Source organism: Rhinatrema bivittatum, chromosome 7 (assembly GCF_901001135.1).
Source record: "Rhinatrema bivittatum chromosome 7, aRhiBiv1.1, whole genome shotgun sequence".
Taxonomy (NCBI): domain Eukaryota; kingdom Metazoa; phylum Chordata; class Amphibia; order Gymnophiona; family Rhinatrematidae; genus Rhinatrema; species Rhinatrema bivittatum.
In genome coordinates this window covers 279,484,577-279,510,548 of record NC_042621.1, presented here as the reverse complement: position 1 = coordinate 279,510,548, position 25,972 = coordinate 279,484,577, and the positions used below count along the sequence as shown (strand labels likewise).

The 25,972-nt window shown below is 45.8% G+C and overlaps 1 protein-coding gene across 1 annotated transcript; it reads right to left on the bottom strand.

The window, feature by feature from the left end:
- Window positions 1-657: 657 nt before the first annotated feature.
- On the bottom strand, window positions 658-24,604 carry LOC115095956 (glutathione S-transferase omega-1-like). Its single transcript, XM_029610338.1, has 6 exons — window positions 24,450-24,604; window positions 20,171-20,279; window positions 19,402-19,624; window positions 15,933-16,022; window positions 5,860-5,963; window positions 658-1,121 (listed from the first exon to the last, which is right to left on the bottom strand). The coding sequence occupies exons 1-6, from the start codon at window positions 24,508-24,510 to the stop codon at window positions 968-970; spliced, it is 741 nt and encodes a 246-aa protein (XP_029466198.1). The 5' UTR covers window positions 24,511-24,604; the 3' UTR covers window positions 658-967.
- Window positions 24,605-25,972: the final 1,368 nt, after the last annotated feature.

Here is a 25,972-nt window from a genome sequence, read left to right as displayed (position 1 = left end):
GTTGTACAACAGAGGACTTTCAAAATTGATCAGGTACTTTTTCACCTTCAATCCATGAACAGCTTAATGAGTTACCCCAATTTTTAGTTACTGGTCCAATTAATGAGAATTAGAAATAAAGGTACACACTGAGGAAGCGATTTTGGCTTTGACTGGAGTCACTGTGCAGATATGCCCCGAAGCAGGATTTTAGTCTGAAATGTGGGCGATGTTGGAGAATAGTGACTACTGAAGCCAAGTTAACCACTTAAAAGCTCATTGAGGCTAAATATAGAAGCCAATTTTTTTTATATATTGGAAAGAGGAAAAAGATAAGTCATGAACTGGGCCAATGATTAAAAATTGGGGTAATATTCACTAGGTCACTATGCATGCCTGAAGGTGACAAGTCACCCATCAGTGAAGGTCCTATGATGTACAGATCAGTTATTTTCTCAGATTTCATTTTAACCCTCATTTGGACCTTACAAGTGTCAGTCCATTCACTAGGATCTGTATATAAAAGTGTTCCTACTGCAATCTGAGTGAAGCACAACATGTTACTGTGTGCCTGAAAAGATCACTGGAGCCAAGAAGACTTACAGTAGAACTTTAACACCTGGTGCAGGTAGCACTGCAAATACTTTCTAAACAAAAAACAGAACCCAGACCATTTCCTTCAGATCTTTTATTTCCAATACACCATTTACCTCTCCAAACAAGCTGACAAGTGTGCAAAAGATGAATGAAGTCACAAGTCACGCCAATATGCTGTCTTTTAGCAGAAGAGGGCTTATGACATTGAAAGTTAAACAGGATCCAAACTCCAATCTTGCAAGCCAGTGCTCACTTTCTAGGTGGTGGTTTATTTTAGTAAAAAAAAAAGGTCAATGGATCCAAAGTTGGAATACACAGAATCCTACCACAGCTTGAAAGAATGCAAGGGGCAGGTAAGAAAGACCTGAACAGATAACAAGGACTGCAAGTTTCATAGCCCGAAGTCCGCATCCTCAGGATCTCTTGCCAAATACAATTCCATAAAGCCTTTATGATCTTCAGGGCTGGTCAGTAACTCTTTAACAACTGGATCTTCCATCATGGCTTCAACCCACTTTTTGAGCTTTGGGGCATCATTTAAATACCTGTTAAAGAAAACAAAACATTTAATATGACTAATGAAATGAGAACATAAGGGGTGCCATGCCGGGTCAGGCTAATTGCCCATTAAGCCCAGCATCAGGCAATTTAGGTCACAGGTATTTGAGATTTTTGTCCAAACCTGCCTGATTTTCAGGATAATTGACAATTATGGACAGGTTGTGTCTCCAATGCAAATCGTGAACAAACTGAAAACATGACTGGCTGGGGGGATACTCCAGGATAAGCTTGGAAGGACCTGTCCAGTCTCTTCCCTATTGCTTACTGCTAAAAGGGAAAGGTGGCAGTACCCAGATCTGCCTGGCTAAGCAGCTGTTAAATGACTTCAGAAAGGAGACAAAATAGTGTTAGGTCGAGTGTATCAAAAAGGTCTTACATGAGCTGTTAAGATACAGTTTTAACAGCTTCACATCTGCCTGCACACCTGGGAACTTGTGTCTTGGGCTGCCCCAATTGCAGATGCAGTGGGGGGAGCTCTTACACCTCTGTTCCAGGGAGGACCAGCACCCCCCCCCCCCCCCCAATGTGTCATTGCTCTGACTTGGGTTTCAGCTGAGGGGAGGGAGGGAGTGAGAGTCCTGAACTGTAGCTGCAGACAGCTCTCCCCCCTCCCCTCCTTAGTGTGTTCCAGGCTTACTGATGCAATAAAGAGGGCTGGAGCCTTCTAATGCCTCCTGGGAGACCCAAGTCAGCAACAGAGATTCTTGAGTCTGAAATCCGGAAAGTTCCAGAATGTCTTCCCTTCAAAGTTTAGGATACTCCCAGCTAAAAAGAGGGCATAGTCCTTACTAAATGTGATGTCCATATGAACTTCAGTACATAAAAAAGTTTAAATAAATGACAAACCTGTTTTAGTGGCTGACTGAAGAACTGGACTGATTTCAGAGGCCTTTAACATAGCTCCAGATAGGTAACTCCTAGAGGCGTGTAGTCAAGATTTTGGGTATCAAAGTATTTGCCAAACCAAAACAGGGCCTCCTCAGGCCCCTTCCCCCATGCAGAAGAGCTGTGGGGGTGGGGGGGGGGATGACCTGTCTGGCCTCCACCCGCCCTTTCTGTAGCAGGAACCCCCATGGAGAGGTTCTTAGGGGCAAGAGGAATGCATCACAAGGCACTGGCCAGCTCCAGACCAATGCCAGAGTGACAACAAAACTGCACCATCTCCGGGCCAGCCAGCACTGCTTTCACATGGCCACACAACTAAATGGGATTGGCTGGGGGGGGGCCCCCCCCCGACCAATGTCATTTATAAGGGATTTTCACTAACCAGAACCCCAATGAAAGAGGCAAGTGAGATGCAGGGCGGGCCCTGGCCCCCATTTTTGCAGGCTGGGAGTGGGGGGGGTCAGATGAACCCAGGAAGCAGATTAGTTTTGAGCAGCTTTTCCTTCAAAGACTTGCTGTTTTGAATAGAAGATGGCATGGCCTATTTTAGTGACTGCAAATCCCTGGCCACCGAGTGCACCCTTGTATGGGTGCTGTAGTGACCGTTACACTGATTTGCATGAAAGAAAAATGGTAATGCTAAAGAGGGGCATCGCTATTGAACATTTTTCTAGTCAGAATATAGGGGGGGGGGGGGGGAGTTTGTGGAAGATACCAGAGTCTGCAACAAGATAGAAACCCAGGGCTGGTGGGCATTTAGTGACTGAGGAATGGTCTAGCCTGGCAGCTAGAGTTGGATTCTAAAAATGCAAGGCAGCAGTACAGTATGGAGGTGAAGTATTTCTATGCACAACACAAAAATCTGATGGCAAAAGCCAGAAAGATGTTCAGTGGATAATGAGGCTAGGTCAGCAGAAAAAGGTATAAGGTACTATTGCCCCTCTATAGATTCCTAGTGAGGCTGCACCTTCAGAAGGTTATGAACCAGATGGCCTGTCAGTGGCCTTTGTAAAGTACAGGAGGACAGAAAGCTTACCATGCCCACCCTGAGTAAAGGCAGGCTAGCATAGAAGGTGTCCATGCACAGGATGAGAGCCTCAAGGAGGTGGTCCTGCCCGGAGAGGGAACTCAGGAACTTTACAGGAGTGCTGAAACATGGAATAACTACTTGAGGTTGGGACAAGGACAGTATGAATTCAAGCAAGCATGGAATATGCACAGAGGATCTGTGGGCATGCTGGGATTGAAGATCAGAACAGTATATAGTCTGCCATGTTTCTATTATAGAGAACATGTTTCTTATGCTAATAAGATACTTGATGGGCACTTTTACACATAGAGGCCTTCTGTATTAACAGGATACTCTGGTATTTTATCTAGATGTAGAAATCAGAACAGCACAAGGGGCCATTAGCACAGATAATTGTGCTAATGGCCCCTTTCACTGACTGACCTGGTGGTTCTGCTTTAGGCTTCCAGCTCTAGAGCCCAGGCTGGGATCTGGAGTCATGAGCTTTGATTTACTGTAACTGGGATATTCTCCCCCTTATATTAAGCCCATTTGTTACAATAGTCTTTTGTAAGGGGCCATGGCTAAGCCCAGATGCAGCTGGACTGTCCACCCCCATCCAGAGCTGCAAGTACTCCCCATACCTTAACAGTGACAGATGCCTAGGGTAACCTCATGTCTGACTTGGCTTTCAGCTTATTATTCAAAGTAGACTAGCCAATCTGATCTTTAGCAGATACAGCCCAGATGAGCATGGGTTCTCAAACCAGTCAGGTTCTCAGGATATCCAATGAGTTTGTACCAGACAAATTTGCATTCACTGCTTCCATTTTATGGAAGACTCATGCACTATGGGTATCCTGAAAATCTGACTGGCTAGGAGTGTCTCAAGGACTGGGCTGAGAACCCCTGCTCTAGAGTAACAAGTAGGAAGGCCCAAACAAGCCTTCTGACATCGGGTGGGGAGGGGGTGGCACATGGCAGATTTGGATTAGAAGCCTTGTGGTTAAAGCAGCAGGCAAGCTTCAGAGATGCTCTGACTTGGGGCATATTGATGGCCCTGTTAGGTATTCCCACATGATTCAGAAAACAAAAATGTGCAGCCAAGCTGCACATTTTGCTTTTAGAAATTAGCGCCTACCCAAAAGGTAGGCACTAATTTCTTCGGGCACCAGGAAAGTGCACAGAAAAGCAGTAAAACTGCTTTTGTGCACCCTCTGACTTAATATCATGGCGATATTAAGTTAGAGGTCCTGAAAGTTACCAAAAGTAAAAAAAAAAATAAAAAATTGAAGTCGGCCTGCAGCTCGAAAACCAGATGCTCAATTTTTCTGATGTCCAGTTTCTGAACCTGTGGCTATCAGCAGGCTCGAGAACCGATGCTGGCAAAATTGAGTGTCAGCTGTCAAACCTGCTGACAGCTGCTGCTTGGGACATGCTAGTGTCCCTAGCGCCTCCTTTTGCCTGTTTTTACTGCTGGGCCTAGTGAATCGTGCACACAGGAGTGGCCTGTGCGCGTGCCGGGAGAGCAGGCATTCGCCCACTCTCCCATGGACTTTACTGTATCGGCCCATAAGTTGGTAAGTCTTCTGGGGCAGGAAATGCTGGATTTTACCTGAATTGACACCTTTGGAAAAGCAATTAAATCCAGCTCTGACTCCCCCACTCCAAGTTGTCAGCCAAGTATCTTCTGGGCCCATATCTGCCTAGTTATCCCTACCTATGTTACTATGGACTACTTTTCCAAACATGCTTGAATGCTGTTGCTACCACCTCTGCCAATAAGGAATGCCAAGCAGCTATCCAGTAAACAAGAAGCTTCCGACACCTCAACCTTTTAATCCAGCTTCACCACCTGCCTTCTTGTCCTTTAGCTTCTATAGCAGACCACCATGTCTGTCATATCCCCTTCTAGAGAACTCCAAATGTATTCTGTAATATTGGTCTTATAGGCCATATTCCATCCTGGTAGCCTTTGATATTAGATGTGTGGCCTCAAACAGGACAGAAGTTACTAGCATCTTGCTCAGGCAGTGCCTTTGGGTAGGGGGGCTGTGGTGCAGGAATGCAGTGACAGGTGAGAAGGAGTTGAAGTACAGTAGTTCTGTCCCACTAGCCTCACAACCCCAGTTCCCTGCATGTTATTGCCTGGGAGAGATGTTCTGCAGAGGTCTGATTAATGTACTAGTTTACCAGTAAGCTATTCCCCAAAGATCTGGGATTTTACTGAATGTGTGGTCTTACAGACCAAACTGCTCCTTTAACACATGAAAGTTAGTTTCCCTGCCTCCCTCAGATCAGAGATAGCGCGAGTCCCTCTTCAGCTAATGTGTTCCAAAATGCAGATTTGGAAACAAATTCACTAGCCAGTTAAGGACTTAGCATTTTTCTAGGTTTATAGAAAGACCTAGAAATATGGGGCTCTGTTAAAAGTTGGAAAGTTTGGAGGAGAGACTTGTATGGGCGGAAAGTGTGGAGGAGGTCTAAGTCTGCAGACAGTCCAACTTAGCAAACTGCTTCAGCCACAGGATTCCTGCCTGGTTTTTAATGTATGAACTTTACATCACCTTGACAAGGTCACAGCTCAGACACTTGAGTGCACAGGCTATACCCACATCTAACATCAGACATCCCAACAGCAAAATGCATGAGCTAGAGCCATCGTATCCAACCCAGCATAAAAAGCCAATGCCTAAAGAACCCAGTCATGAGGAGTTTTAAAGCTTCAATCCTGTTAAAACTGCCATTTCCATTTAAGTTCAATTCATCAAAAATCACTTCATAGCTGTAAGAGCATCTTTTAATTCTCTATAAGTAATGCATCTTACTCTTCCATGCTTAATGGTGCCAGACGTTCAAACCAAGGCCAAATCATGTAGTCCACCATAGATACGGAGTCTCCCCCAAGGAACTGAGTGTCACCAGGTACCAGCTGAAAAGGAAACACAATGGCTATATTTGCATCAGACTAAATTTTCCTACAAAAATCTGGGACAAGTTTACTCTTCCCCCCTCCCCAATTTGTTCTTAGCAATAAAGTTTCCCCCAGAAAGTTACAGAAAGTGGTGCTATAAGAAGTGTGATTTATATAGTCTGGTACAAAACCAGATATTTAGAAGTTTCCTTTGCTTCATTGGGAAACTAATTCAATACACCAGAAGTCTATACTGTTTTCAGGATTTCTACAATGCATATGATCTAATTGCATATAATAGAGGTAGTGCATGCAATGATTTCATGCACAATTGTAGAAATCCTGAAGACTGACCAAGTGAGGCTGTGGACTCCTGCAATTCCAAAATCAAAGGGAATCTGTCTAAGCAGTACGGAGAAGTTATTTACCTGATAATTGTTTTCCTTAGTGTAGACCAATAGGTTATGACCCCTGCCAGCAGATGAAGAGATTTCAAAGCTGATGTCACCCTAGATACACCCTTTTGGTATTCTCTTCAAAAGCCACTGGACAGACTACTGAAAAAACTTGATTTAAAAATATGATTAAAGACAACCATAACTGTACTCTGAACCCCTGCAAGAATAGATGCCCTGACCTAGGGGCTGGATGGCTGCTTACCCATCTCTTGGAACAGATCCACTCCATGGGCAAATCCTGCCCACAGCTGACCAAGAACAGTGCCAAGTCCACCTGTCTACAGTAAGGAAAACTGAATCAGGTAAGTAATTTCTCCATTTCCTAGCATGTTACCAGAAGGACTACGAATCAATGGGATGTACAAAAGCTACTCCTGATCAGGAGGGAGGTTGCCTGTGGTCTGGTTAACACTGTCCTTGCAAAAGCTGAAGCTTCTCTAGCCTGTATGCCCAGGCAATAAAACTTTGAGAATATGGCACCACTTGGCAGATACAGGAGACCGCAGTCTACCTGAGCTCTAGTGGAATGAGCTTTTACTTAAGTTAAAGGCTTTCCTGCCTCCACATATAGCTCACTGGATTAAGTGGTCACACCTGGTAGCCCACAAAGCTGGTTCATCTTGCTTTCTTCCACTGTGAAGGACAAACAGGTAGTCTGTCTTTTGGACTAGTTGAAGCTCCCAGATACCACACTACACTAAAGTCTGACATTCAAATAGAAACAGGATTCTTCTGCATCCTTGTGCTTATCTAAGTATGGCAACAAAATGGACTGATTTGAATCAAATGAGGCTACCTTGGGCAAGGGTAACTGTACAAAGCTGTAAAGCTCCTGGACACAAAATGTCTGTAGTTCTGAGATGTGCATATAGCCACCAGGAACACAGTTTAAGGTTAATAAATGCAAGGAAAGACTGCAGCATCTGAAATGAGAGCCCTGACAAAACTTCTAGTACTAGATTGAGATCCCACAAGAGAACAGACTATGTGCTTGACTATGTGCTTCACCCCTTTCAGAAAAAGGGGTGATAACCAGATGAGCCATGAGGCAGGTTCTGTTCACCTTGCCCTGTAATTGTGCAGATAAGAGTAACAAAATGGGCAATGCTGTAATTGTGATGTGAAACTGATTTGAAAGCTAGCATCTTCTGCTTTGTATTTTAACATTGTTGAATAGAGGAAAATTGGTTCTTACCTGCTAATTTTCATTCCTGTAGTAGTACAGATCAGTCCAGACAAGTGGGTTTATTCATCCCTACCAGCAGATTGAGGCAGAGGACAAAACTTTGGGCACTACTACACATCTGAGTGCCACCTGCACCCAAGATACTTTAACAGGGTGAACTAAGCCTCTGGGATGGATGCCAACCAAAGTCAACATTAACTCCAGAACTCATATTTGAAAACCATCTTTGTATGAGCCCAAAGGCCCAGCAGCAGAACCAGCAGTCTTGGCACATCTTACTCATCTGTGGTATTATAGGAACGAACGTTAGCAGGTAAGAAGCAGTTTTTCCTGAACATACCCAGATCAGTAGGATGTACCAGAGCCCCCCCATACCAGGCAGGAACCCAAAATACCTGCAGTCAGCACACTAAGGGAGCCACATCTGGAGCATGCACATCCACAGTATTGCTTAGTGAAAGTGTGAAGTGAGGACCAAACCATGGCCCTACATATCTGAGCATGAGTGATATGAGCTTTAAGCCCCACCAGCACTGCTTGGCCCTTAGAAACATAGGCCAAGCAAATAGTTTTTCAACCACCAAGCTAAGGAAACTTTAGATGCTCTCCCCCTTTTTTGGTCCCCTGAATAGCACAGATGATCAGATCAACTGAAAGAGTTTGTGACCTTCAATAATGCAACAGGGAACATTGCACATCCAAAAGATGGAGCCCATCCCATAGAGGAATCACAGGACCAGTCTGAAATTCCCAGTAACTGTCTGGTTCATGTGAAAGGCACCAGACATAAGGAAACCATGTCTGACGATATCTGCAGGAAAGGATCATGGCAGGAAAGAGTAGGCAACTCAGATCTGTCTAGCCAAGCAAATGGCTACCAAAAAGATAATCTTCAAGGTGAGAGTCTAAGGATGCTTGAGCCAAAAAATTCAAAGGGATTCTTGCAGAGAGCTCAAAACTAAGTTAAGATTCTACACCAGACTTTCTGTAAAGGGGAGGCAGATGCTTATCAGAAAATGACGACATCAGGGCAGGAAGCCAAAGACATGTCCTGAACCTTCCCTTTGAGGTAACCCAGAGCTGAGACCTGGACCCTAAGTGAGGTCAAGGCCAACCCTTTGGACAAGCCCTGTGGCAAAAAAGGACAAAATGTGTGGGATGGAAGCCAGCAGTGGGTCCAAATCCTGTTACTTACACCAGGAGTCAAAAGCCTTCCACTCTGGAATAGGCCAGGGAGGTAGCTGGCACCCTAGCCTGAAGGAGGCTAGCAATAACTAGTTCCGAATACCCCTTCAGGCACAAAAGCCTGAAGATAAATGGACCTTGCCATGGAAGTCCCTGCAAGTGAGCTAGATGTACCAGATATGCAAACCATGGACATCATGACCACTCTGGTGCCATGAGAATCACTGAACCTGGATGAGCCTTTGCCCGAGCACCTGCACTGAGAGGCCACAGAGGGAAAACCAGGAGTTTGGTAGGCCATGGACATGCTAGAGCATTGAAACCCACTGCCCCAGGCTCCCTTGGTGCATGAAGAAATGTCTTGGTGTTGGATCTTGCCATGAAGTCCTAACAGGCACAAATGTGATTCCAGGCTTCTGCAGAAAGTTCCCACTACTGCTGGCTGAGATAATCTGCTTGGCCATTGTCCACTCCTGTGTCATGTGAGACAGCAAGACCTTTGAGATGGAGTTCTGCCCATCTGAACAAGAGCTGAGCCTCCTGGGCCATGGTGTGACTGTTTTCCCCTGGCAGTTGATGCCACCGTTGAGTTGTCCAAACTATAATTTGATTTCAGACCAAGGGCAGAAGCACTTGAAGGGCCCTGCCCACCACCTGTCTCCAGTTGACTGATGGATCACAACTGTGACACTGACCAGCTGCCCTGCACTAACCTGTCTAGGCACACTGCTCCCCAGCCCTGGAGACTGGCAACTGTGGTCACCACCACCCAATCTGGGACTTTGAGGGGCATTCCTTTTGCCAAATTGCTCCTTGTCATACAACATAGACTGGACCTGGCCTCCTTTGAGAGAGGCAGTGGCAGAAAATACTGTTCTGATGGGGGCTCATGAGCAAACTCTAGGCACCAGCTCCAACAAGGCCATTGATCCCAGAACCTCTAGATCAGGGATGGTGAACTAATCCTAGAGGGCTGCAAACCAGCCAGGTTCAGGATATCCACAATGAGCACACGAGAAACATTTGCATCCAGTGAAGGCAGTGCATGCAGATCTCTCATGCATATTCATTGTGGATATCCTGAAAACCTGGCCTGTTTGCAGCCCTCTAGGACTGGAGTTTGCCATCCCTACTCTAGATTGTCCCAGACTTTGGGAACCAGAAGGTGAAATAGGTGATCTGAGCTTTGTTCTGGACCACCCTGTCTGCAGTGAGGAACACTCTTCCCTGATGAGTGTCAAAGTGCCCAAGTACTCCAGGACCTGAGAAGGAACCAAGTGACTTTGGCAGATTGATGATCCAGCCCAGAAACTCCAGTAGAGAACACACCCAGAGCCACTGACTGAGCAACCCTGATAGGGATGCACCAGAATCCAGTTCTTCCTCAAGGATGCCATGATAACTACCACTTTTGTGAAGTTGTGAGGAGCCATGGCAAGGCTGAAGGGAAGGGCCCAAAACTGAAAATGCTGGCCCAGCACCTTGAAACCTCTGGTGGTCCTGTCGAATGGGGATATGCAGATTGAGATCCAGAGGCCTAAAACTCCTTTTCAGACTGCTGCTATCACAGTACACATCTCCATCCAATGATGTGGTACCTTCAAACTCCAGTTGACCTTCTGGAGGTCCAGGATGGGTTGAAAGGTGCTCTCCTTTGGAATCAAAATAAATGGAGTACCTTCCTTGACCTGAAACTGGGACTACAGCTTCCAGATTTAGTAACCTTTGAGGGTCTGATGACTACATTTGCTTTGGGAAAGACAGCACAACTCCAGAAAGGCTGACCTGAGAGGGTGAGAAAACTAAGGCATAGTCTTCCCTGATCTTGGCCCATTCCTTGTAAAACTGGGACAGTGTCCGATTGCCAAATCAGACTGGACCTGCCCGACTTCATTGGGAAGACTTGTTTGCCTGTTCCCTGATGGACCCACCTCTAGAAGACTTTCTGGAACCTCAAAAGAACTGTCTCCCTGAGGGGCTGTCGTGACAGTGAAGATCTGGCAGACCTGCCAGAGTGAAAATGTTTTGCCTTGAAAATTGGATTGAGAGGAAAAAGGCTTCCGTGCTACCTTATCCTCCAGCAGCCTGTTGCCCCTGATCTCTCCCAGAGAGAGATCAGGGGCAACAGGTTGAGCTGGTTGAGATCCTCACTGAACAAGAGCATATCCTTAAAAGGGAAGGTTACACAGCTATTTGGATGAGAGCCACTTAAAATTTTGAAGCCACAACAGCTGTCTCGATGCCACCACTGAAACCATGCTATGCTCTGCACAAGGTCATAAGGCATTGGACATACAAAACCCCCACCTTGAGGCAAGCTGCCTGGAGTGGTGACAGCATCCCCATGGAAAGAGTTTGAGGCTTCTTGATCCACACAGGCACAGACCACCCACCTTGGTGCTTTAGAGCAGACACCTCAAAAACCAGTTTAAGCAGCACTTCCAGCTTCTAATCCTGCATGTCCTTCAGAGCAGCCACCCCACAACCAGAGTTGTGGTCTTCTTTGTGACTGCTGTTATGGCAGCATCCTTTGGGATGGAGGGAATTCAAATGATCCTGCAGCAACAGATGAGCTTTGCCATCACTTTCCCCACTTTCAAGTGGGAGTCCTGGAAGTCCCATTCCTGGCTGATCAGCTTCTGGATCTTCTTGGGAATGGGGAAGGCATGGGGGGCTGTAGCCTGACCAAAACTGGATTAACTCCTTGTTATCCAATTCCTCCTGCACCTGGGGAGAAGGAGTCTCAAACTCCTCCCCCTTGAACAGGCAGACCATGTGGGTTGTCACCCTCTGCTTCAGGCCTCTCTGATCATCCTTGGGGTCATTTGGATCCTGGGGATGCCCCCCCCCCCCCATCTGGGCCAGCATCCAGGTCCCCTGCTGGAGACAAGCCACCCTCATCTTGAGGGTCATTAGAACCCGGGTGTGCCGAGTGGGGGTCCCTGAGGCTGCCCCTGCAATTCTTGACTGGTCACCCCTCTGTCTTTTAGCAGAATCTGAAGGACTGTCCTTATGGCTCTTCCCAGCTTACCTAGCCAGGAAAGCCTCATGAGCAGAGGGATGAATTTGGGTGAGAAGCCCCTCTGGTCTGTCAGGATCTAGCCCAGACACCCCCTCTGCATGCTGCTGGACTGTGGGCATCTCTGGAGCCCCAGGATTGAGCCCCCTTACCCAACTCCCCATCCACAGGGAAGGACCAAGGGCTTGATACCCTCCTGCAGTCCATGAAGTCCTCAGTTTTGTAGGTTTGGCTGAAGCACCCTCCCCTGTGCATGCTCCATGCAAAAGGAGAGGGGGTTGGGATAGGTGGACCAGACTCTGCAGGCCTCCACCAGTGACCTGTTATCCTGCCTGAAAAAACCTGTGCTGAGTTTGCTAGTGCCACAGCACAGGAGCTAGAGGGCGCACTGCTGCAAAGTTCCTACCAGCACAAAGCACAGGTGCCGATAGTGGGAAATGCACGGTCACTGCCAACAGAAAAGAGTTCCAAGATGGCAGCTCTCAGCAAGGCTTCCTGTGAAGCAGCATAGGGGTAGACAAGTTCTCTCCACTCAGGGCAGCCCTATTGATCAGCATTTGTCAAGCTGGCGTCATGTGAAAGCTACCCCAGGAAACTGACACTGACTTGTTCTGCAGAGCTTCCTGGCCTTGATAAAACTGCTTCAGAGGTCAGGAAAAGTACCACTCAGTGCAGTTGCTGCTCTGGTGCCAGAAGATGACTGATGGCAGGGTAGCAGCAGCAAGAGGGAATGTATTGAGGCTGTAGTTGTTCGATCTTATGGCCCCAACTGCACTTTGAAGTGGCAAACCTATCAGAGGGGGCAGCAGCTTGATTTGCTGGGAATCAGAGCACCTTTGGAGGTAGTGGCAAGCAGGTGACTGACTGGGGAGCTCAAATAGAGGTACTCTGGAAAACATCCGTTATGGCTTTAATGGGCTAAATACCTCAGATATGCCATTGGTGGAGAGAAGCTGAGGGTGAATGATTCCTGGCCAAGAGATTGTAGAAATTCAGTTATGTTAAGGCTCTCCCCAGTTTTCTGCCTTTGACTTAAGATCTCATATCCCAATTAGCTGAAACAGCTGTAATAGAATACATTAAGCCAGGGGTCGGGAACCCATGGCTCGCGAGCCAAATATGGCTCTTTTGAGGGCTGCATCTGGCTCGCAGACAAATCTAAACCAGTGTGTCGCCACACTTTCCCGCTGACCCAGCTGCTCCCCGGTCAGAACGCGGCAGGACAGCTGGAGTCAGCGGCATGCTCTCTTCTTCCCCCCCCCCGGAAGAGGAAGTGATGAGCATCGGGTGCCTGCACGGGAAGCAGAGACCACGTTAGTGTGGTCTCTTCTTCCCGCAGCCCGGAAGAGGAAGTGGAGAGTATCGGGTGCGTGCGTGGCAAGAAGAGGCCATGCTAGTGCGCTTGGCATCGGCCCGAAGGAAAAAAAAAAAAAAAAAGACTGCAGCGCAGCGGAGGAAAATGAAGAGGTTCAGCCTTGGCCGATGGGACTCCGCGAGGGCTGAAAATGAAGGAGGTTAGCGTTGGGAGGAGGCGGCTGCTGCGAGTTCCCGGGGTGGGGGAGAGAGAGAGAGAGAGTGTGAATGAGCGAGCAAGCATGTGTGTTATGTGTTCTCTGGTCTCCTGACTACACCTTAATCTTCTCCCTCCTTGACAGCCAGGGATCCTGGGCTGCTTTGGATCTGCTCTTTCAGAGTTCCTCCCTATTTGCACCCTTGTCTTATACTTCCCAGCTGATAAATATGCATATCACATGGTAGGTGGAGGGTCTTCCCCCACATCTCAGACTGAGGCCAGAGACAGAGTTCAATCAAGCTGTATGCCAGCATCAGCTCTCCATCTCAGGACTACCCCCTTCTTCCAAGGGTGGGGTCCCTCTAATCTCTGGACTTGCCTTGGCTTGTCCCTGACCTCAGCTTATGAGCTTAAATGACTACATTGTCCCTCTGCCTGTGTTTTATTTACCCAGGTTCTGGCAAGCAGGAAGATCTTTGCCCAAAGTTCTCTTGAGCTGTGACTTCAGTATATTTTGTCTGCATACTTCCTGGCTACTGAATTTACTTTAGGTGCTTTCAGTGGTAAAACATGGGATCTCTCCCTACAATGCTGGGTCAGGACAAAGATCCATCAAGCCTAGTATCCCCGTTTCCAACAGTGGCCAATCCAGATCACAAGTACACAGCAGGATCCCAAGCTGCTTATCCCAGGTTAAGTGGATTTCTAGAAGTCTACCTTAAAGGACTCTTCCAAACTACACTAAAAGCTTTCACATAATCCTCTGGCAATGAATTTGAGAATAATCATGCTCAGAATAAAGTGTTTTCAATTACCTAGTAACTTGTGTTCCCTGGTCTTGTTCTAAGTAAACCGATTTAAAAACACACCTCATTCCTTAGCTCTTGTCTTCCCTCAGCTGTCTTCTCCAAGCTAGGGAGCTCTAGCCTCTTTAGCATCTCATAGGGGAATTGTTCCATCCCCTTTATCATGTCACCCTTCTCTGTACCTTTTCCAATTCTGCTATATCAGATGTGATGACCAGAACTACAAACATGACTGCACCATGGAGTAAGAGGCATGATTGTTTGATTCTCCAATCCTTTCCTAATCCCTAGCATTCTATTTGCTTTCTTGGCTGCTGCACATCAAGCAGAAGATTGCAATGTGTTATCAATGCCTAGATAGTTTCTTTAAATGTTGATGCCCAACGTGGAACCTTGCATTGTGCAGCCATGTGGGTTACTCTTCCTTAAAGGCACCACTTTGCAAGACACTGCAAACGAAATTTAATGTTGACAAAATGTATTGACAATCCTCTTGTGATTTTACAACTTTTGCTAATGACAATGCAATCTGATCACCTCACTTGTACCCATTTCCAGGTCATTTATAAATATATAGTTGTCCCAGAACAGATCCCCAGGATACTCTATTCTCCTCTATTTAAACTTTCCCCATTCTCTTAATCAGTTAGCAATCCACAATAGGACACTGACCCCATCCCATGATTTTGATTTCTTAAGATTCTCATGAAGGCCTTGTCAAATGCTTTCTGGAAATCCAGACACTATTAGCTTGCTCACCTTTATCCAAAGTGTTTTTATGCCCTCAAAAGGATGTAGCAAGTTTGTGAGGCAAGACTTCCCTTGGCTATATCCCATTAAATTATGCCTCTGTGTTCAGCAACTTTGCCTGATAAGTTTCAAGCAGTTTGTATGGCAGACTCCCTGGTCTAGTTTCCTCAGTCATCCCTTGATCCCTTTTTAAAAAAGGTATTACACTAGCAACTTTGTCTTCAGGTACCATAGGTATGCAATCAGTAAGCCTAATGGAAATTTGAAATGGGTGCATACCATCTGATCCAGGTGATTTGCTACTTTAGTTGTGACAATTTGCCCTTTTACATCTTCCAGGTTCACAGATTTGTTTCAGTTACTCTGAATGATTTGGCATGGGTATTACACATCTTCCTCAGTGAATATCGAAGCAGAGTTAGTCTGTTATGGCTTTGTCATCCTAAGTGACCCTTTTTGCCTCTTGATCTAATTGTCCAACCAACTCCCTCACAGGCTTTTTACCTCAAATGTACCTGAAAGATGAGATTTTACTTCCACAGCAAGTTTTACAAAGAATTGATAAGGTAAGATTTGTATTAGACTTGCCAGAGCTTATGCCATTTCCTGTTTCTCATTCAGATCCCTTTTCCATTTCTTGAAAAGGGTGTTCACCTCACAACCATGCTGGTAATTGTTTAGCCTTCCACCTTTATACATCTGGTCTGGGCTTACAAGATGGTATTTTTAAACAATTTCCATGCCTGAGGTAAATGTTTTAACCTTTGCTGTTACTTTCAGTTTTTTCCTAACCATTTTCCTCTGTCACCTTTTTGAAAGTTTAAATGCTGTCACAGTAGATCTCTTTCGTGTGCTCCCTTCCAGTTAAGTCAGATTTCATAATGTGATCACTATTGCCAAGTGTCTTCAACATGAAGCAGTCATGGTACAGGTTTCCATAAAATCCCTGGAACTGCATCTTTGACAATTGCAGTATTGAAAAAATATACTAACATTTGGAAAGAGTCTACCCTTGTTCCTAAACACTCCCCATGCCATCATGCGATGTACAATGCTCCTGAAATACAAACCTGCTCAAACTTGAGGAGCTGCTCCCTGAATGCTGCAAGGCCCTCCCCAGTTTTCCTTGCAAGGAAGACTTCGTATAGTAAGGTGACCACCTGGGAAAACCAAGAATGAAATTCATGACCAGTGTGGAAAAGTAGCATTAGGTCACTGGAAAACAAGTTGTAGAACAAAGGCCTGGGACTGCTTTGCATTTAGGTTTTTCATGTTTAAAAAGAAAGCACTTTAGCTTTAGTGGATCATAGAGATGTGAAGCGGAACCGGATTTGGGGACCATTGGGAAATTGTTTTTCCTGTCGTCCAATTTTTTTTTATGGTCTGTGCTGAGCCGATAACCCAAACACAGCCCAACCCTTTAAAATTAGTTTTATCCCCCATCCTCTGGACCCCTCCAACCCCCCTCCCCAAAATTTTTATGTACCTGGTGGTCCAGTGGGGGTCCTGGGAGCATTCTACTCTTGGGCCATTGGCTGCCAGTAAACAAAATGGTGCTGATGGCCCTTTGCATGTGACAGGGTATCTGTACCATTGGCCAGCCCAGTCACATGGTAGGAGCACTGGACAGCCGGTGCCATCTTTAAAAGTGGAGCAGACCATCCAATGTCATGGATACCCTGTCACATGCTAAGGGCCAAGGGCCATCGTGCCATTTGTTTACTGGCAGCTGACAGCTCAAGAGAAGGAGAACACTCCTGGGACCCCCACTGGACCACCAGGTACTTAAAGTTTGAGGGGTTGGAGGGGGTCAGGCTGTGTTTGTGTTAAAGTGCCCTTTCCCACCCCCCAACAATAAGAGCCCATAAAATTGTGGGGTTTCCTATTGCTATTGGGGACTCCCCGATATCTGACTAGATTGAAAATAGATATTTTCAATAGTCATAAAACTATTCACATCCCTAGATCATAGTATGGTCAAATCTACTTACTCCATCTACTCCAGATGCATGCTGTGCTACAGCTCAACTCATGTTGCAACATTGTTAAATAGTCATGCAAGGTATTTGTTCAAAGCAAAATCTGTTTGGAAACAGGGTTGATGCAAGGTATTAGGTACCCTAGGTGGACCTTCAGTAAGCCTTGTGCCCTCACAAATGTTTATAAAAACAGATTTTACATGAAAGAAATATAATCTATGTACTTCTGTTCTCAACCAGAAAACCTTGCCTGCCAAAAGAAGTTGGTAGCCTATATATTAGCTCCATTGTAATGTTTGAGCTTGGTCCTCAAAGCCATGAGCAGATTAATTTGCAATATAGTAAGCCTCCTATACCAAGACAGCACTAAGTAACAACCCTACCTATGAAAAGGCAACATTAAAGTTAGACCCTGAACACCAATGCACTCATTAGGAAAGACATGCCTAGATACTACAGATCCCCACACAAACTGCATGTTAGTAAAATATCTTTGTCACATGCTGAACAGACCCTTAAATACAGAATAAGGAGGCCATATTAATAAAAATGGCTACAGTTCCTAAATGCAAGCTTTGAAGTGGCTTAAAGGCAGAATATAAATCAAAATGAAGTGCAGACAAACTGAACTGGAAACTGCAACAAGGCAGAATGTATGCAATGAAAGTGGGAACATTACCATCTTTAAAGCAAATTACAAGAAGATTTAAAGCCACCACCCATAACACTTAAGTTTCCTCTGCTCCCCATTTCCAGACGCCTTGACACATATTAGCAGAAGGAAGAGGGGTTGTTTGATATGCCACCCTTCACTAGTAGCAGCTTCCTTCTGCTCCAAAAGGCATTTCCTTCCATCACTTGTGAGCCACCTCTTCCAGGCAGTGGGAGGGAAGGATATTCCATTGCTGAGATCCCCAGCACGGTGGCACTCCTAGGCCAATTCCTAAACACCAGCCCCATCTAGAAGGGATGTGGAAAGCTCTCCTGAAATACAATTCGAAGGACTAGAGAAGCAGCAGCAGCAGGGGGAAAACAAAAGAAAAAATAAAGTTTACCTTAAAAAGCTAGCACCCCAATAGACAATTGTTTATAAAGCCATATCGGTACTTCTAAGTTTTGCTGTACAATAGTTCTATTGATTTCAAAGCCTGTGACAACTTTCAAGTATAGTCAGGCTTAATGTTCCAATGACTTCCACAAGTACTGCAAGGGCCAGACATACCAACATTTACCCTGGCTACGGGAAATGTGTAATGCATCAGGCCTTAAGATCTTTTAGCAGATTAGGCAAGGGCAGATTCCTTTAAGTTTTACTGCAGGATGCCAGATAACGCATCAGCTGCATGTTTCCCCCTGGCATGTGGTACAATTTTACAACTGTAGGACAGCATTTTTATTCACCATGAGATTAGAAGTGTGGCCTTTATACACTTTAACCTAGTTACAAAAGCCATAGCCAGGTGCAGCACCTCAGAAGTTCTAAGCTCCCACAGCTACAGACCTAGCAGCAGCATTAGTTGTGTAAAGCAGCCATGAAACAGTAATCGTGTCACGCTAAATAGAAAACTGGCTGGAAAGCAAGGAGCAGTGTGTCCTAGCCTTTACCTGCTGCAAAAGGTGTGCAGTTACACAGCAGTGCTGTACCTCCGAGAAGAGTTGTGGCATTTGCATCTCATTCAACGTTCTGCAGCAATAGGAAAGCTACAGAGCATTTATCCCTCCCCCTTCAGGGTGAATTTACTAACTAGTACAGTAAACTTTATAGGTTTCCAACTATTTTGTATTTCATTCTCCATACAAAACCCTGCCCTGCTCCCAAACTGGTCAATGTGAACAAAATCAAGTTGTAGTAGGCAGAACCCTGCACTCACAGTATTTGCTGTTTAAGTGCAAGCATGCTGGAGACATTGTGTAGGAACACAATCATGCTTAAGTGTTCCTATATTACTGGAAACCCAATGCCATACCTGCCACAAACTAGCACTGCCCTCTCTCCCAAGGGGAAGGACATCCAGCTGCTGTCCCACATCTGGCCATAGGAGTGACAGTGTAAAATACTATACTGCCTCACTTCCAGCATAGAGACTGCCTGTGTCCAGGACACTTCTAGTCCTGGCAGTGGTGGAGCCATCTGAATCCTCTTGAGGATCAGATGGCTCCACCTGGCAGCCTCAAGTAAACCTGCTGTAATTAAGGTTTTTAGCTCCAGGAGTTATGCAAAGATTCAGTGCTAAGGGGAGGAGTTAAATGCATTTTGGGGCACAATCCCATATGCAACTTGTTAACATGTGAAGCATACTAACATTCATGCACACTTTCTATATTCATTATGCCTGCAAAGTAAAGTAACTTGAGAACACCGAAGTAAAGTACGTTTATATCAGCCCCTACAACATAATGCAAAAACACTAAAATGCCACCAGCTATGCAATTATTCACATTGCTAGCACACTAGTGTGACTTCCAAAAGATTCCAATGGGATGCTCTTGCCAGTCTGTGGGTTTTTTGGGCATTTAAGATAAGAGAATCTAAAGCAGAGACTGGTTTGGGAACAGGTACCTTGGAAAAGTGCTCCAAGAGCATCTTCTGCTTGGCTTTCTCATAGGGGTCTTCCGGGGTCAGCTTCTTCCCAGGGTAGCTCTCATCCAGATAGTCGCATGTGATTAGTGACTCATAGATCACCTGACCCTTTTCTGTTTCCAGCACTGGGACTAACCCAAGTGGAGCTTTCTCCAGGAACCATCCTGGTTTGTTGATCAGATTGACATTTATTGTTTCATGCCTGAAAAGCAAAAACAGAAGACCTGGCTTAAAAGTTTAGACTTGTATGCTATTTTCAGGACACCCAAAGCAGGGAACAAAAAACCCAAAAACCATCTTTTTATGAAACTAGATTGAAAAAAAAAAAAAAAAGGGAGGAAAGACGACATGCACCAAGCCACAAAGCAGAGTTCCAATATCCTTTTGGTCCCAGAGTGAGGCATTCACCACGTTAGAACAAAACTTAGCCTTAAATAAGGCTAGAGGTGAGGTCATCCCTCGAACGGGCTCTCATTTGCAAAGAGTGATTCTCACATTTCACTGTTCAAGTCATATCAAAACCCTACCCATGATATCTCCACCAGGCTGGATGGAACGGGGGAACTAACATCTTGCAAAAGCTCATGCAAAGTGTTAGTTCTGAAACTGTGCTCAAGTCCCACAGGTCTCCCATTGCCCAGGTACAATAGAAACCTTCTGTAAGCTAGACACCAGGATACACAAAGCTTCAGTGTTACCATTCAGGAGGACTTGCAATATTGCTGAACGGCTTTTAAATTTCACTTACTGAATGCCTTTGGCCGCCAAGACAAGGCGTGATCTCTGTGCATAGGGGCAGAATCTCATACTGTAGATACGAATCAATCCTTCAGGAACTGGGCCTGGAGCAGCACTTCCTGAGAAGGAGGAAAGCAATGAGCATCTTAGGTCTGTACTCTGCATGTCATGTAAAAATAAGTGAACATACTGTATTTTTTGCTCCATAAGATGCACCCCCCCCCCCCCACGGTGGCACAGGTGTGTCGTATTCCGCTGGCAGAACTTGAGCTCCCTGCCCGTCTGCTGTTCCCAGGGTGCATCTTGCTGCAAGGGTCGGTGCAGTGCAGGTCAGACATCAGCGGCTTGAACTGCGTGGGCTACGGAGGCCCCTCCAATTCAGAGGGCTGGCATTTGACCCGCAGCACGCCGGCCTTTGCAGTGGGATGCACCCCGGGAACAGCAGGGAGCTGTTTGAACTGGAGGGGCCTCCGTAGCCCACCAGGTTCAAACAGGTGATGGACTGACCTGCGCCACGCCGATCTTGCAGCGAGATGCACCCCAGAACCGGCGGGGAGCTCGGGCTCTGCCCGAGGACCTCACTTGCAGTCCAATGTAAGAACTTCACTCCTTGTGGTTTGGATGTATTGGAGGGTCATGGGGGTGGTATACTGCCTGGGATGGAGGACACATGACAGACCAGCAGATAATCAGCACAGGCAGTAATTCTAAGTGGCTACCTGTTGAAATATTAGGAGCAATTGCTTTCCTAATCAATGTAATAGCGCCCCGACTATTATTGAACTTTGGAGCAGTCATGAAAGTTTAAAATAACTGGTGAGAGAGTCTGAGTATGTGCATATGTGAGGGAGAGCCAGTGAGTGTGAAAGAGCCTATGCATGTAAGGGACAGAACACCAGTGAGTGTGAGTGTTCTCTGCCTTACTATAAAAAAAGCAAACCAGAAAGATATCCCACTGACGGCCACCAGGGGAGAGCTCAGTACAGAGCCCATCATGGGGACAGAACTTTTTTTTCTTAATTTTACTCCTCCAAATCCTAGGTGCATCTTAAGGTGCGAAAGATACAGTAGCTTAGCTAAAAGTTGCAAAAAAAACCTCTGCAGCATGCTGGGCTTGCAATAAGAGTACTTGTTGCTAAAGAGAAAACAGGGAGCTGTGTTGCATTAGCCAAAGATGCCACACTCCACCTTAAGCTACATAAGTCTGTTCACTGTGGCAACACTTGTGTTTTCCACTTTTAGCTAGCAAGGATTTTGCGTTATCAGGGTGTGCTACCTGGGGAGAAGACAATGATCTGAGGCTTTAAATCAGACCATCAAATAACTCCCATTTATTGACTTACGGATTTCCCCCACACAAATCTAGAATGAGGCTGCCAAGTCTGGCCTCAGGTATTACTTCCTATAGATGTCACCTGCTCCAGGTCTGATTTTTCCCCCTTGCACCTAGGGTCTTGTGGTCCTACCTTTGCTAGGAAATTTAAGCTTTGAGACTACAATCTGTCCTAAATTCAGCTGCACAGCTCATCTTTCGCCCCTGTCACTATGCTCACATAACCCTTCTGAAGTCACCGAATTGGCTCCCTATTTGCTCCCAGGCAGTTCGAGCTCCTCTCACCTACAAATGCCTTCCACTTTGCAGCACCTCACCACCTCTACTGCCAAGTCCCAATACCATGTGCTTGGCATAGTCTCCCTGAACTGGTGTCACAATCAAATCTCATCTAGTGAGCCACCTTTTTAAAACGTTTTAAATCTTGTGCCCAATTGTCTTAGTCTTAACGCTTTAACCATTGCCTTGCTTTATGAAATACAAAAGTCTTCTCTGTGTTTATTAGATGTAAGCTCTGAGCAGGGACTGTCTGTACAGTGCTGTGCATGTCATGTAGTACTATGGAAGTGTTACTGTTTAGTAGGAAAGAGAACTGGATTATTCTGCCAGGGCAACCCAGGACAGATTTCAACACTAGGGCCATGAGAGCCATATACTGTACAAGTTCCATTTGTAAGTCAATAAATGGGAGTTATTTGATAATCTGAGGCTTTAAATCAGACCATTCCCTGTACTTACCAGGATCAGTCCAGACTGTGGGTTATGACTTCCCCCTCTCTCTCACACACAGAGAGGGGGAAAAGCCCTTGTCAGAGGGACCACATGAACACTAAGAGGGCTATCAGACAACAAAGCTTCTATACAACTGGGGAACACGTCATACAAAGCAATCCTGAACAAGGCTGGTGTTTCCAAATCTACAAATATTTATCTTAGGTGTCTTATGCTTTAAAAATGGTACCAAAGCCCCCAGGACCTCAAACACCTACCTTAAAGTGTACTTTGACTATGCCAATATACAGCTTGCATAATTCCCCAAAGTTACACATTTAAATGCAACTCTGCAGGAGCTATTCAAATAGCAGCAGCTCTCAAGCAGTTTAAAGCAGACAGCACTCTTGAGGTTTGCTCTGCTGGGCCAGACCAAGATCCATGGAGCCCAGCATGCTGGCTCCAGCAGTGGCCAGTCCAGGTCACAAGTACCCAGCAGATCCCCAACAGTTGATATGTTTCTTGTAGCTCCCTCCCAGGGTTAAACAGTGGCTTTTCCCAAGCCTCCCTGGTTACTTATGGACTTTTCCTTCAGGAATTTCCATAGTATTTTAAGATAAAGATTTATTTATTTATTTATTAACTTATTTACCGACATTCGTGCAGCACATCATGATGTGCCACTTAATGACCTTAACTGGATGCCAGGAAAGCAAAGTAGCAGGTGACCCATCACCCTTACCATCTGAGCATGGAGGTTAATATTCAGTATCACTTAGCTGGATAATTGAGGACTTAACCTGCTAAGGGGTAGCAGCAGAGTATCTGGCCATGTTTAGCAGCTGCCACTTTGCCAGATAAGTGGTTGGGCAGGTAATGAGTATTTTGGGGAGGAGTTAGCTAGCTACCAATATCTGGTTAAGTTAACCAAATAAGTCTAAAATACATTCTACCTGCTCAATAGCAGTGACTTACTAAGGGATATTCAGTGTAGTCATACTACTCAATATCCCGTGTGAGCTAGCTCAAGTCTTATCCAGCTAATTCACTTGAAGATTTGTGTTTGAATACCTAACTCTTAGGAACAGATATTCAAAGAAACATTTAAGAAAGTTAGCCAGGTAAGACTTGTGTGGCTAATTACAAGGGATATTCAGTAGTATAGTTATACTGCTGCGGTTCCCCAAATAAGTCTCCAGCTAGCCGGATAAGTCTTTGCCAGCTGTTTAGAGCTATTGAGCAGGTACTCATCCAGGTGACAGCCACTGAAGGCGGCAAGATATTCAGCTGCTACCACTTAGATTAAGTCCTTATTCACCTCCCTAAATGGCACCAATTCTAACCTCTTAGAGTCACCTCCTAAACCTCACAGTGTTCAGAATAAGGACTTTAAACTGATTTGAGCGCTCCCCAGACTTCTGGAAGATGTAGATTTGAGAGAGGTCCATAAGAACACAAAGGACTTGTTTCCTTAACTTAATTCTTGCACAACGAGCACTTTAAGGCGTTTTTTAGTTCTATTCAGTGACAATCTCTTAATCATATACCCACCCACATACCCCTCCCCCTCAAAAGCCGACCTAAAAGTCCTCAAGGGCATACAGAGGAACGCAGCGCGATTTCAAGAAGTTTCGAAGCGTGTTCAGCGGGCTCCTTCCTCTCTCTCGAGACCATCAGGCGCCTTACCAGAAGAAAAACTAGGACAGTCACCCGGAGAAACCACACCGTGCAAGCAGCGGGCATAGATACACATAGTACATACACTTCATGTGTTAGAGTTGTGGACAGTAGCCAGCGGGCGCTATAAAAAAAATAGCCAATCTATTTTTATTTTGTAATCAATGGCAACAGAATTCATAGACAACGCTATGCTTACACGAAGTTACTCTTCAATTTTTCTACGTTTCTATTTCAGATTAGACAAGCTACTTACACTAGAAATTTGTTACATCAATATTACCTTTAACACTTATAAGCGATAAACTTCGCTGTATTGGCCTTTTCCTAGATCCTTAAAATTTTACCAAAAACTAGAGGATGTTAACGAAAACAAAGCCACGGGGAGTTTATTTTTTTTTTTTTGTGTAGGAAAAAAAAAGTTCCTTAATTTGTACCTAAACCACAGGTAAGGGCATTTACTTTGCACAGGGGGCAGCTACCAAATATAAGAAAGCCACTCTCCTGAAGAGAGCTACTTGGAAACAATACGCCAGACCTCGCACGCCGGCGGGTGCCTACCCCCTACCTTCTCGTAGACTCTTGGCAGCCATGACGGCACCGTACTCCCAACACTGCAGAGCTGACATGTGAGCTCCCTTACAGGGTTAATATAACTCTCGCCACGTACCCCTCCCAGGCTGGGGGCGGCGCTTCCTGCTTTACCCGCCCTTTTATTACACCAACGCCTGTTTGTGTAGACGCAGAAAAGGCTTTCTCGAATAGGGCTGGGAGCCCTTCTCCCGCCCCCGGGAGGATTGTGGCCAATGAGTGCCCAAGGGGCGGGGCACTGCAGCTTCTTTCCCCGCCCTTAGAAAGAAAGAGGGCAAATTAAAACGTCTGGGAGGAGCGGGTGGGGAGAGGCAGCATCGACGAGGGAAGTTCGGACTCCTTTTCTCTGTAGCCAGCAAGTCAGGTCAGCCGGAGTGCCCATGAGCAGGCCTGCGCCTTGGGCTGCAAAATTAAGGGGTGTAGACAGCAGGCTGGATGACTGAAGATTTGTTGCGTTCCAGATGTGCAGAACTGGGAACTTTTCGTCAAAACTTCGCTTTGATTCAGCACCCGAAATCAGCCTAAGACACAGCCACTACTAAGCACAGTGGCCATAAGTCATGTTTAAACCTCCTAAGTTTACCCTCTTTTTGGTTTCTAGTCGCCCAAGACATTTTTTTTTGGGGGGGGGAGCCTGCAGTTATCACTTTTGAAAAATATTTGTATGTTTTATATTCAGGGCTTAAAAAAAAAGGTGGAACTGCAGCACAGGCAAGGGCCAGGGCTGGGTGTGAGCCTTCTCTCTCCCCCAACACACACAGATGTGCACACACAGTCTTCACACTCCATTTCTGCAAGGGAACCATCCCTGATTTTCACTGCCAGCTCTGCTCCACTCCATCAGTTCCTGGGGGAAGTGGCAGAACACCTATTCTGGGTTACTGTGCCTGAAATTAAGGCTTGAGCACAGACACGAAAACAGTGTTGGATTAACACAAGTTTGAAACTTGGGAGCAGTAGCCTAATCATCAAGGCCATGGTTGAAGACTTGATTGGTATTACTTCTGGATCACACACGCCCTCTCTGCCTTCCTACAGCACAAGACAAAGCCGGATTAGGGGGTAGAGTGGCAGTTCTTTGCTTTGTCTGCTATACTCAACCCCTCCTTTCTTCTTGCCTGTAGGTTGCCTGGAGGGGAGGGGCTGGAGCAGAACTCTGCTGCTGCGCTGCCTCTTGAGTCTGAACAGAAGTGCTAAACCTATTACCCCACCCGTTAAGCCTGTTTATATTGCAGTGGATGGCATTTTTAGAGCTGTGAGCATTACTATCTATCGAGCTGATTCAGTAAAATTCGAGGGAGAGCCAGTGCTCCGAGGCAAGCGCCCGCTCTCTCGACGCGCGCCCAGGCCACTCTCCTGGGTGCGTGTTTCTGTATTTAAATGAGGGCCTGCGGTAATAAGCAAGCGCTAGGGACATTAGCGCATCCCTAGCACCTCCTTATTGACAGAAGCGGTAGCTGGCAGCGGGTTTAACAGCCGATGCTTAATTTTTATTTTATT

Bases quoted from the DNA above. Each gene is read 5' to 3' on its own strand.
- LOC115095956 (XM_029610338.1), bottom strand. From the start codon at position 24,510: ATGTCAGCTCTGCAGTGTTGGGAGTACGGTGCCGTCATGGCTGCCAAG. The intron at 16,023-19,401 runs GTACCTGTTCCC...TGGTTTTCCCAG, and splicing joins TCTTGGAGCACTTTTCCAAG to GTGGTCACCTTACTATACGA. The intron at 5,964-15,932 runs GTTTGTATTTCA...TTTCCTTTTCAG, and splicing joins AGCTCCTCAAGTTTGAGCAG to CTGGTACCTGGTGACACTCA.